General features: G+C 44.8%; 1 protein-coding gene across 1 annotated transcript in view; it reads right to left on the bottom strand.

Annotated features, from left to right (window-relative positions):
* Positions 1 to 4,773, bottom strand: part of LOC115121180 (ras-related protein Rab-10) — a 57,991-nt gene extending 53,218 nt beyond the window's left edge. Inside the window, exon 1 of the mRNA XM_029650219.2 lies at positions 4,126 to 4,773. Within this exon, the coding sequence (XP_029506079.1) occupies positions 4,126 to 4,252 (127 nt within the window). The 5' untranslated portion in view covers positions 4,253 to 4,773. The remainder of the gene's footprint in view (positions 1 to 4,125) is intronic.
* Positions 4,774 to 12,944: the final 8,171 nt, after the last annotated feature.

The following is a 12,944-nucleotide window of genomic DNA, read 5'->3' as shown; positions in this document are numbered from 1 at the left end:
TTCCCTTGGTGAATGACTAGCTACACTATGAATCATTCCCTTGGTGAATGACTAGCTACACTATGAATCATTCCCTTGGTGAATGACTAGCTACACTATGAATCATTCCCTTGGTGAATGACTAGCTACACTATGAAACATTCCCTTGGTGAATGACTAGCTACACTATGAATCATTCCCTTGGTGAATGACTAGCTACACTATGAATCATTCCCTTGGTGAATGACTAGCTACACTATGAAACATTCCTACAGTGAATGACTAGCTACACTATGAATCATTCCCTTGGTGAATGACTAGCTACACTATGAATCATTCCCTTGGTGAATGACTAGCTACACTATGAAACATTCCTACAGTGAATGACTAGCTACACTATGAATCATTCCCTTGGTGAATGACTAGCTACACTATGAAACATTCCCTTGGTGAATGACTAGCTACACTATGAAACATTCCTACAGTGAATGACTAGCTACACTATGAAACATTCCTACAGTGAATGACTAGCTACACTATGAAACATTCCTACAGTGAATGACTAGCTACACTATGAAACATTCCTACGGTGAATGACTAGCTACACTATGAAACATTCCTACAGTGAATGACTAGCTACACTATGAAACATTCCTACAGTGAATGACTAGCTACACTATGAATCATTCCTACAGTGAATGACTAGCTACACTATGAAACATTCCCTTGGTGAATGACTAGCTACACTATGAATCATTCCCTTGGTGAATGACTAGCTACACTATGAATCATTCCCATGGTGAATGACTAGCTACACTATGAATCATTCCCATGGTGAATGACTAGCTACACTATGAAACATTCCCATGGTGAATGACTAGCTACACTATGAATCATTCCTACAGTGAATGACTAGCTACACTATGAAACATTCCCTTGGTGAATGACTAGCTACACTATGAAACATTCCCTTGGTGAATGACTAGCTACACTATGAAACATTCCTACAGTGAATGACTAGCTACACTATGAAACATTCCTACAGTGAATGACTAGCTACACTATGAAACATTCATACGGTGAATGACTAGCTACACTATGAATCATTCCCTTGGTGAATGACTAGCTACACTATGAATCATTCCTACAGTGAATGACTAGCTACACTATGAAACATTCCTACAGTGAATGACTAGCTACACTATGAAACATTCCTACAGTGAATGACGAGCTACACTATGAATCATTCCTACGGTGAATGACTAGCTACACTATGAAAGCACACACTATTGAATAATTTCTACGGAGAATGACTAGCTACACTATTGCAGGGACTTTGATATTACCGGACGCAATTAATATGGTGAAAACAATGTGAGGGGAGACAAAGGCACAGAAACTCACATCAATGCCTGTGTCAGATAACACCATTAAACTAAGAATGTATACTCTGATGAATGACTCAAGAACTCCCCAGATTATGCTTTCCAAATGGACGTCAGCTGTGATGACCGAGATGCCCATGCTTTGACTTTTGTTGGATAAACATGTTGGGGGATGCTCTTCATGGGGACATATTGTTCTTTCTCATGATTACAGAGCATGAAATGAAATGTGGGATGTTCAGTGAGTTGCTATATTGATAAAAAACAGATTCCATGGGATGGAATGATGCGCTTTTGTACAGATGGGTCTCCATCCATTACGGGACATAGGGTAGGCCTCCACACTACAGTTATGGATTGGGTCTGGTACAGTCTGGTGGTGACTGTAGTCTGTCTTGGTCTGGTGGTGACTGTAGCCTGTCTTGGGTCTGGTACAGTCTGCTGGTGACTGTAGTCTGTCTTGGTCTGGTGGTGACTGTAGCCTGTCTTGGGTCTGGTACAGTCTGGTGGTGACTGTAGTATGTAGCCTGTATTGGGACTGGTACAGTCTGCTGGTGACTGTAGTCTGTCTTGGTCTGGTGGTGACTGTAGTCTGTCTTGGGTCTGGTACAGTCTGGTGGTGACTGTAGTCTGTAGCCTGTCTTGGGTCTGGTACAGTCTGGTGGTGACTGTAGTCTGTAGCCTGTCTTGGGTCTGGTACAGTCTGGTGGTGACTGTAGTCTGTCTTGGGTCTGGTACAGTCTGGTGGTGACTGTAGTCTGTAGCCTGTCTTGGGTCTGGTATAGTCTGGTGGTGACTGTAGTCTGTATTGGGCCTGGTATAGTCTGGTGGTGACTGTAGTCTGTATTGGGTCTGGTATAGTCTGGTGGTGACTGTAGTCTGTAGCCTGTCTTGGGTCTGGTACAGTCTGGTGGTGACTGTAGCCTGTCTTGGGCCTGGTATAGTCTGGTGGTGACTGTAGTCTGTAGCCTGTCTTGGGTCTGGTACAGTGTGGTGGTGACTGTAGTCTGTAGGCTGTCTTGGGTCTGGTATAGTCTGGTGGTGACTGTAGTCTGTATTGGGCCTGGTATAGTCTGGTGGTGACTGTAGTCTGTAGCCTGTCTTGGGTCTGGTACAGTGTGGTGGTGACTGTAGTCTGTAGGCTGTCTTGGGTCTGGTATAGTCTGGTGGTGACTGTAGTCTGTATTGGGTCTGGTATAGTCTGGTGGTGACTGTAGTCTGTAGGCTGTCTTGGGTCTGGTATAGTCTGGTGGTGACTGTAGTCTGTATTGGGTCTGGTATAGTCTGGTGGTGACTGTCACCCCCTGGTGATGACGTCACACCATGTATGTGCTTTCAGTAGCCTGAATTCCTCCAGACTGAGGAGGAAACCTCACAATACGCCCCTGACCACCTCCTGAAGTGGTCAGACAGATCTCAACACAATCTGAACTCTGTGCAGCTAGACCAGTCTTGTCAACGCACTCTTCATATTCTGATAGCAAAAGTTGCATATAAGTTTCAAGTGTAGACACAGCCATCTAGACCCAGCCTCCACCTGGGAACTCAAGAAAAAACGAGCTCAGACAGGGAAAAATTGTTTTGAATGGTCATCCAACTCAGTACTCGAAGTTGAGAACTCTGGCATCTTCTAGCACTCCGACCTGAAGATCACTGACAGGTTACCAGTTGTCTTGAAAGCACCATAAAACCATTTTTCAGCTCATATCTGTGTGAAGCTGGGTTCAGTGTTTTCATAGCTGCGATCACATCCAACCTAAATTGATATTTGTTTTTAATGCAGATGAGAGCACTGAATCCAGCATCACACAGATACGGCCTAGCAAAGGGTCGGTCGTCTACCATGAGTTTTATGGTGCTTTGAAGACAAGTGGAAACTCTGAAAAATATTAGGTCAAATCATGATATCAGTGATCTTCAGGTCAGAGCTCTAGCAAGAGGTCTGAGGTCAATTTGAAATTTCGAGTTGGTTGACCTTTCAAACCTATTTTTCCCCAGTCGGAGCTCGTTTTCCACCCCAATTCCCCAGTTGTTTGAACACGGCAGCAAAAGCGACAAGACAGTGACGCCATCATCATGAATTGTTTATGATTTCAGAAGAGTAAAACTTAGCAGATGTTTTTAGAATCTTCCTCACATACCAAGACATACAGAGATCCGTGAAAGCTAGCTATCAAAGCCCCTTGACTGACAACTATGACTAAAAATGTTTATATAGTGTACGAATGTATATCATTAGCCAGCTAACGGCCCATTCTACATGAAAGCTGGCACAGTCTGGTGGCCTGGCAAGCCAGCATTTCAAAATACATAACCGGTTATACTACTTGGTTTCTCTGAGACTAGATTAGTTAGTTGACAACTGAGGGCCACCAGATAGCTAGGTAACATAAGTTAAGTCTACACATTGTACATGTATGTTACCCAACCAGCTAGTCAGCTAGCTAATGTTAGTTAACAAATAAGTGAAATGTAGAAATAAGACAGGCATAATGTCACCAGTTTGTGACTGACAGGTCATTTTAAAACGTTTTTTAAAAACGAACCATTTAGTACACTAACTAGCTAGTTTGGAGAGTTCAGCAAACTTGCGCCATGGGCCTTTTTGTTAGCTGCTATGGACCGTCAGTCACCGTGACAGTTGAAATATCTACGTCAACGAAGCTACAGGTGGCGATTTATTAGCGATAATTTGCCCCCGCAGAATCCATACAGTTGTGGTCCCCCCAGTATTGTTGACACCCCTGTCCCGGTAACTCACCTATGGTGGAGATGAAGGTGGTGTTGAAGGCGTCGTCTGAGAAGCGGAACAGCACGCAGGTCTTCCCCACGCCCGAGTCCCCGATCAGCAGGAGCTTGAAGAGCAGGTCGTAGGTCTTCTTCGCCATCGATAGACAAGTTGTGTTCGCCGGACAGAGCAGAAACTATCTCCCGCAGGTCTAGAGCCAGCCTGAGTTACAAGCAGAGGAACGGTCTGTAATATTTGAGTTATGTTGATATCTAGTTGGCTAGTTAGCTATATACCACCAGGGGTAGCGTGTCGCAACAGTAACCGAAGAGTAACCAAGACGGGTTTTCTTACAGCATTTGAATTAAAAACCACTAAAAAAAAATGGTATCCCGTGTGATTCCCCCTTTTCCACTCTCTTTCTCTCGCTCTGTCGGGACAAAATGGCTCCCCTCCCCGACTTACTCTTTCTTCAAACTACCAGCGAGCTCATTAAAATTATTGGCATTCCCCGTCATTACAACCGCCTCGGGACTTGCGATCGAGAAGAATTATAAATTTCCGTAGGTTAAAAAGTGTGTAAATTAACGATCTTGTTACAATTATTTGTTTTGTCGATGATTAGACCCCGAAACAAACGACAGCCGTGACGTCGCCTTCAAATGCAGGCACTACCGCGACACCCTAGCTATACGTCTGTTTTCCGCCCCTTCTGTCAAAATCTCGCTCGGTGATTGGCTCACATCACTGCTTTCCAAATATACAGCTGAACCCGATTGGTCAGATTGTCAAGGAGTAAAAAGGCGTAATTTAGGTTGACTTGTAGAAAGGGCAAATGTTTTTCTGCATGACCATTCCGGAACAATCCCAGGCTCGGACTCTCGTTCCACTACAGATAGAACAATGAAACATATATTTTCCCGGATGTATAAATGTGAAGCATCCGGTTAGGGTTTCCCCTCTACCAAATATGGTGGTGAGAGGAAGCCCAATGGAAGCCTAGTGACCGGCAGTTGGAGAAGATGGGGCGAAATGGATTTTGGCCGAGATTCTGCTCATTTTCTCATCGATGGAACATTTGATCTCAATAGCGTTTTCTGTGTCTATAATTAACATTTGTTACGCACAGAGTGGACAGAGTTTTCTAGACTTTATTATTTTCCAAAGTTTCTTAAAAATCGCGTTGTTTAGAAGGAGTGCAAAGGTGAATTGAATTATTGGAAACGAACGCTTCGCGGAGTAGGCGTTCCCTAACGGAAATATGTAAATACATGGTAGAACGCGCCAATGGGTTCTCGCTAACTCGTGCTTGGCTCTGCCCACCTCCTTGCTTGTTCTGCCCACTATGATTAATTTGCTCCCGTTGGAAACAACAGGCTGTGGTCTATCTTGGGTTATTTATAAAAAATCTTTGGTACCACTGGTGGAAATGTAACTTTTTTTTAAATCCAAAATGGCCACCGGTTCCGGTCCGTGCTAGTCGGGGTGTGTTTGCTGGTTGGTGTCTGGCCAGAGGTTTGACGATCCCAGCGATGAGTCAAGCTGAATGATGTCATAAATTCTCATGTTCATGTAGTGGGTGTTACCAATCACTCTACATTCTGCTACTTTAGTACCGTTTCAGTACTTTCCATGGGGTAGTGACTTTTATAATTATTAACACATCAAACATAACAATAATATTTAGTAATTTCCCTCTTCTAAACTGACAGTGGGGTGCCTTGTTTCAACACAAGAATGCCATATAAAAAAACAGAACTGTCTCTTTTGGTTTGTTCCATCCTGACCAACTCATCACTCTGACGACAGGAAGTAGACTTAATTTCAGCAGATCCATTATATTGACCAGATACTCAAGTAGCCACTCTAACAAATAAAATAAATGGGAGGAGGCAAGATCAGGTGGGGCCACTCTAGCCAATGAGAGGGCACATATGCGTGTGAACAACAGGCACAACTCCAATGTAAAGTGTTTTTTCCTCAAAGTTGCCAGGATGTCATGTGTGCTACGTATCAATTCACTCGAAACAACCTAAGCACTATGAAACGTATATTTGATCAAATACACCATACGTAGCAAATAAGCCATACACATTTCTGTTAACCAAGGTCTACGTTTTCATTGACCTCCATTCAAAAACTCTTCGCTTGTCGAGCCAAAAAGAACAACACCTACTGGAGAAGACAGATTTTGGGCCCAGTTATCCCTCTCACTTTTCCTCTTCCTCTCTGACTTCACTAACTTACTGACTAGTGATGGGAAGATCAGTCTTCACTTACTGACTAGTGATGGGAAGATCAGTCTTCACTTACTGACTAGTGATGGGAAGATCAGTCTTCACTTACTGACTAGTGATGGGAAGATCAGTCTTCACTTACTGACTAGTGATGGGAAGATCAGTCTTCTCTTAATGACTAGTGATGGGAAGATCAGTCTTCACTTACTGACTAGTGATGGGAAGATCAGTCTTCTCTTAATGACTAGTGATGGGAAGATCAGTCTTCACTTACTGACTAGTGATGGGAAGATCAGTCTTCACTTACTGACTAGTGATGGGAAGTTCAGTCTTCACTTACTGACTAGTGATGGGAAGATCAGTCTTCACTTACTGACTAGTGATGGGAAGTTCAGTCTTCACTTACTGACTAGTGATGGGAAGTTCAGTCTTCACTTACTGACTAGTGATGGGAAGATCAGTCTTCACTTACTGACTAGTGATGGGAAATTCAGTCTTCACTTACTGACTAGTGATGGGAAGTTCAATTTGTTGATTGCTAGGCATCCAAATAAGATTATTTCTAGATGCATTTGAATTGAGTTCTAGTTGTGGCCGAAACCGGACTAGATTGTGAACGACTCTTGACAGAAAGCATTGCTTGACTGCCTCATGGGTGATAAGCTACAATGTCATTCACGAACTGCAGCCCCCCCCCCAAACCATTTTTACTGGTTGGAGTTTGTTGAGCAGAGGCTGTGTATGTCTTGGTTCCACAAAACTGTGTCCATCATAACATTCAATAATGAATTCATTGCATTCATTTTTGCACCATGTGATCAATGATTAGTTCTAAACATGTATTGTTCTTGTCTATGCTCATGATCTATTTCCCTGTGTGCATTTGACAGACAGACAGGTGGTCGGATGACATCTCTGGATCCGCTGAGCCAAGGAGCTGGTATTAATCCTGCTGTAGGGCTCATTGCGGACAGCACTAGCACGTCAAACAAACTATTAAAATGAACGAGTCACTCAGAAAAATGAATCATGACTCTCAAGTCGGTAAAAAGAGTCCTTTGAAAATACTGCATTTTTTGTGAACTGTACATCACCTTTGTGAGTGTGTGTGTGTGTGTGTGTGTCTAGTATCTAACTACAACCTATCCAGATATGTGTACACTACTGCTAAACCAGTGTTTCTGAAGGGAATTAATCAATCAACCAGGATATGCTCTCAAGCCCTTCAGCCAAGTACACACAGACACACAGACACACGCAGTAAAAACAGAACATCCCTCTACATGTTCTGAACTTGTCTCCCACCAGACCCTCTGCTGCCACTGCTGGTGAGATGGTGAACTGCAGGCACTGCATCATCACTAAGAACCAGCAGGTGGTACTGTTGCTTCATATTTCATCACCTAGCTCCATCTCAATAGTCGACATTGGGGTTTTCTCGTTTGTGAAAAAGACCATCCTCCATCCTCTCTCCTTTGTGCCGGAAACCGATAAGTGGTCGAGTAGTGTGTCAATTCGTTAGTAGGCAAAAACTGTCCTCCCATCTCGATAGCCACTTTTCTGAAAGCGTGAACCACTGCTTTTAACCATGGAAAGGTGACTGGGAATATTGTTGAATACAAAAAGTGTAGTTATTCCATCTGTAAGGCAATCAAACAGGCAAAACATCAGTACAGGGACAAAGTATAGTCGCAATTCAACGGCTCAGACAGGAGTCATCTGGTGTGAGGGGACAAAATTAACATGCGTGAAGTCTGGTCAGCATGTAAGAATGCTGTTCATTGTCTATAGCTCAGCATACAACACCATAGTACCCTCCAAGCTCATCATCAAGCTCGGGGCCCTGGGTCTGAAACCCGCCCTGTGCAACTGGGTCCTGGACTTCCTGACGGCCCGCCCCCAGCTGGTGAAGGTAGGAAACATCACCTTCACTTCACTGATCCTCAACACTGGGGCCCCACAAGGGTGCGTTCTCAGCCCCCTCCTGTACTCCCTGTTCACTCATGACTGCGTGGCCATGCACGTCTCCAACTCAATCATCAAGTTTGCAGACAACATGACCATAGTAGGCCTGATTACCAACAATGACGAGACAGCCTACAGGGAGGAGGTGAGGGCCCTGGGAGAGTGGTGCCAGGAAAATAACCTTTCCCTCACCGTCAACAAAACAAAGGAGCTGATCGTGGACTTCAGGAATTAGCAGAGGGAGCATCCCCCCATCCACATTGATGGGAACGCAGTGAAGAAGGTGGAAAGCTTCAAGTTCCTCGGTGTACACATCACTGACGATCTGAAATGGTCCACCCACACAGACAGTGTGGTGAAGAAGGCACAACAGTGCCTCTTCAACCCCAGGAGGCTGAAGAAATTTGGCCTAGCCCCTAAAACCCTCACATACTTTTACAGATGCACAATGTCACCGGAAGGCCAAAAAGATCATCAAGGACATCAACCACCTGAGCCACGGCCTGTTCACCTCACTATCATCCACAAGGCGAGATCAGTACAGGTGCATCAAAGCTGGGACCAAGAGACTGAAAAAAAGCTTCTATCTCAAGGCCATCAGACTGTTAAATAGCCATCACTAGCCAGCTACCACCAAGTTACTCAACCCTGCAACTTAGAGGCTGCTGTCCTGTATACTTCGACTTGGAATCACTGGTCACTTTAATCATGTTTACATACTGCTTTACTCATTTCATATGTATATACTGTGTTCTATTAGACTATTTTAGTCAATGCCACTCCTACATTTCTCAATCTAATATTTATACATGTCTTAATTGTATTATTTTACTTTTAGATTTGTGTGTCTTGTTATGAATTGTTAGATATTACTGCACCGTCGGAGCTGGGAACACAAGCATTTAGTTAGATACTACTGCACCGTCGGAGCTGGGAACACAAGCATTTAGTTAAATACTACTGCACCGTCGGAGCTAGGATCACAAGCATTTAGTTAAATACTACTGCACTGTTGGAGCTAGAAACACAAGCATTTAGTTAGATATTACTACACTGTTGGAGCTAGGAACACAAGCATTTAGTTAGATACTACTGCACTGTTGGAGCTAGGAACACAAGCATTTTGTTAGATATTACTGCACTGTTGGAGCTAGAAACACAAGCATTTAGTTAGATACTACTGCACTGTTGGAGCTAGGATCACAAGCATTTAGTTAGATATTACTGTTGGAGCTAGAAACACAAGCATTTAGTGAGATATTACTGCACTGGTGGAGCTAGGAACACAAGCATTTAGTTAGATATTACTGCACCGTTGGAGCTAGGAACACAAGCATTTAGTTAGATATTACTGCACTGTTGGAGCTAGGAACACCAGCATTTAGTTAGATATTACTGTTGGAGCTAGGAACACAAGCATTTAGTTAGATACTACTGTTGGAGCTGGGAACACAAGCATTTAGTTAGATACTACTGTTGGAGCTAGGAACACAAGCATTTAGTTAGATATTACTGCACTGTTGGAGCTAGGAACACCAGCATTTAGTTAGATACTACTGTTGGAGCTAGGAACACAAGCATTTAGTTAGATATTACTGCACTGATGGAGCTGGGAACACAAGCATTTTGCTACACCGCAATAACATCGGCTGAAAATGTGTATGTGACCAATAACATCTATTGAAAATGTGTATATGACCAATAACATCTGCTGAAAATGATTTTCATGGAGAATATGTGCATCCTGTGTACTTTACAGCTGAAGAGTTTGGAGATCTTCCACACCCCCTTTAAATCAGCTTTGATTTGTCAGAGGAAAAAACATGCACACATTTAAAAACAATATGATACTTATTATTTTATCGATAAAATGTCTTAACTAACTTCATTTGTTTTTATCAATTTACAATTTATTATGGGACCACCCCTGGCTGGGGCCAATGGGGATGCAGGGTGGTATGCTGCTGGCTGGGGCCAATAGGGATGCAGGGTGGTATGCTGCTGGCTGGGGCCAATGGGTCCAATAGGGATGCAGGGTGGTATGCTGCTGGCTGGGGGAAATAGGGATGCAGGGTGGTATGCTGCTTGCTGGGGCCAATAGGGATGCAGGGTGGTATGCTGCTGGCTGGGGCCAATGGGGCCAATAGGGATGCAGGGTGGTATGCTGCTGGCTGGGGCCAATAGGGATGCAGGGTGGTATGCTGCTGGCTGGGGCCAATAGGGATGCAGGGTGGTATGCTGCTGGCTGGGGCCAATGGGGCCAATAGGGATGCAGGGTGGTATGCTGCTGGCTGTGGCCAATGGGGATGCAGGTTGGTATGCTGCTGGCTGGGGCCAATGGGGCCAATAGGGATGCAGGGTGGTATTCTGCTGGCTGGGGCCAATCGGGATGCAGGGTGGTATGCTGCTGCCTAAGGCCAATGGGGCAAATAGGGATGCAGGGTGGTATGTTGCTGGCTGGGGCCAATGGGGATGCAGGGTGGTATGCTGCTGGCTGGGGCCAATGGGGCCAATAGGGATGCAGGGTGGTATGCTGCTGGCTGGGGCCAATAGGGATGCAGGGTGGTATGCTGCTGGCTGGGGCCAATGGGGCCAATAGGGATGCAGGGTGGTATGCTGCTGGCTGGGGCCAATAGGGATGCAGGGTGGTATGCTGCTGGCTGGGGCCAATGGGGCCAATAGGGATGCAGGGTGGTATGCTGCTGGCTGGGGCCAATAGGGATGCAGTGTGGTATGCTGCTGGCTGGGGCCAATGGGGCCAATAGGGATGCAGGGTGGTATGCTGCTGGCTGGGGCCAATAGGGATGCAGGATAATAATGTTTGAACAAGATGGCGCTGACAGACACGGTAACCCTGTTTCTAGCTCCTAGCCAACCTTTGCAGTCATTTTTTTGTGTGGTTTATATATTTCATTATTTACTCAGAACGTTACTTGTATCATTACCTAGAGCCGGAAATAACTTTTGGACATTAGATCGGCAGACACTCACCACAAATCAGAGCTGAAATTCATCTTCCCTAACCTGGATCCATTGTTTGAACTTCCCGAGGCAACTCTATTCATCCCGGGGGCTGCACCAAAACACCAATGCAGGAGAAGAGGAAGTATGAGTGTCAGACTCAGGTGATGTGCATACCATCCATCGCTTCTGAGTATTTTTCTCGCTAATGTTCAGTCCTAGACAATAAAGTAGATGAGCTCAGGGTGTGGATCTCCTTCCAGAGAGACATCAGGGACTGTAAAATGACACAGCAGGTGTTCACACTGTAGAACCCAGTTGTAGGACATTTGAATGTAAAAATATATTTATCAAACAAAACTATGCTACATGTTATCTCTGGGACCCTCATAATGACAAATCAGAGCAAGATTACTAAATGTAAGTACATTATTTACCTTCAGAGGTGAATGCATCAAACCAGTTGCCATGATAAAAGTGTTGTTGCTGTTGTGCACTCTACTCAAACAATAGCATGGTATTTTTTCACTGAAATAGATACTGTAAATTGGATACCTCAGTTACATTAACAAGGATTTAAGCTTTCTGCCCATATAAAACATGTCAATGTCCTGGAAAGTTGGCTGTTACTTACAACGTCATTCTAATAACATCAGCGCACGTTAGCAACAACCGTCCCGGTAACTCATCTCTTGTGCTGCACGTGCATCACAAACTCTTGATCATTACTACTCTCCTTTCCGGGATGGCTACAAGTCCCTCCCTCTTCCTCCTTTCAGCAAATCAGATCATGCCTCCATTCTGCTCCTCCCCACCTAACAGCAGAAACCTAAACAGTAAACACCCGTGGTAAGGGACTGTTCAACATTAGTCTGACCAGTCGGAATCTATGCTAAAATATTATTTTGATCAAGCAGACTAGGAAGTGTTCTGGGTTCACCAGGAAGAGAACAGTATTGACGTCCGCACTGACTCAGTGACTGGGTTCACCAGGAAGAGAACAGTATTGACGTCCGCACCGACTCAGTGACTGGGTTCACCAGGAAGAGAACAGTATTGACGTCCGCACCGACTCAGTGACTGGGTTCACCAGGAAGAGAACAGTATTGACGTCCGCACCGACTCAGTGACTGGGTTCACCAGGAAGAGAACAGTATTGACGTCCGCACTGACTCAGTGACTGGGTTCACCAGGAAGAGAACAGTATTGACGTCCGCACTGACTCAGTGACTGGGTTCACCAGGAAGAGAACAGTATTGACATATGCACTGACTCAGTGACTCGGTTCACCAGGAAGAGAACAGTATTGACGTCCGCACTGACTCAGTGACTGGGTTCACCAGGAAGAGAACAGTATTGACATCCGCACCGACTCAGTGACTGGGTTCACCAGGAAGAGAACAGTATTGACGTCCGCACCGACTCAGTGACTGGGTTCACCAGGAAGAGAACAGTATTGACGTCCGCACCGACTCAGTGACTGGGTTCACCAGGAAGAGAACAGTATTGACGTCCGCACCGACTCAGTGACTGGGTTCACCAGGAAGAGAACAGTATTGACGTCCGCACTGACTCAGTGACTGGGTTCACCAGGAAGAGAACAGTATTGACGTCCGCACTGACTCAGTGACTGGGTTCAGCAGGAAGAGAACAGGAAGAGAACAGTATTGAACAGTATTGACATCCGCA

The sequence above is a fragment of the Oncorhynchus nerka genome, linkage group LG24 (assembly GCF_034236695.1).
Source record: "Oncorhynchus nerka isolate Pitt River linkage group LG24, Oner_Uvic_2.0, whole genome shotgun sequence".
NCBI lineage: Eukaryota > Metazoa > Chordata > Actinopteri > Salmoniformes > Salmonidae > Oncorhynchus > Oncorhynchus nerka.
Note: the sequence above shows the minus strand (reverse complement) of the source record. Positions and strands in the feature narration are given on the sequence as shown.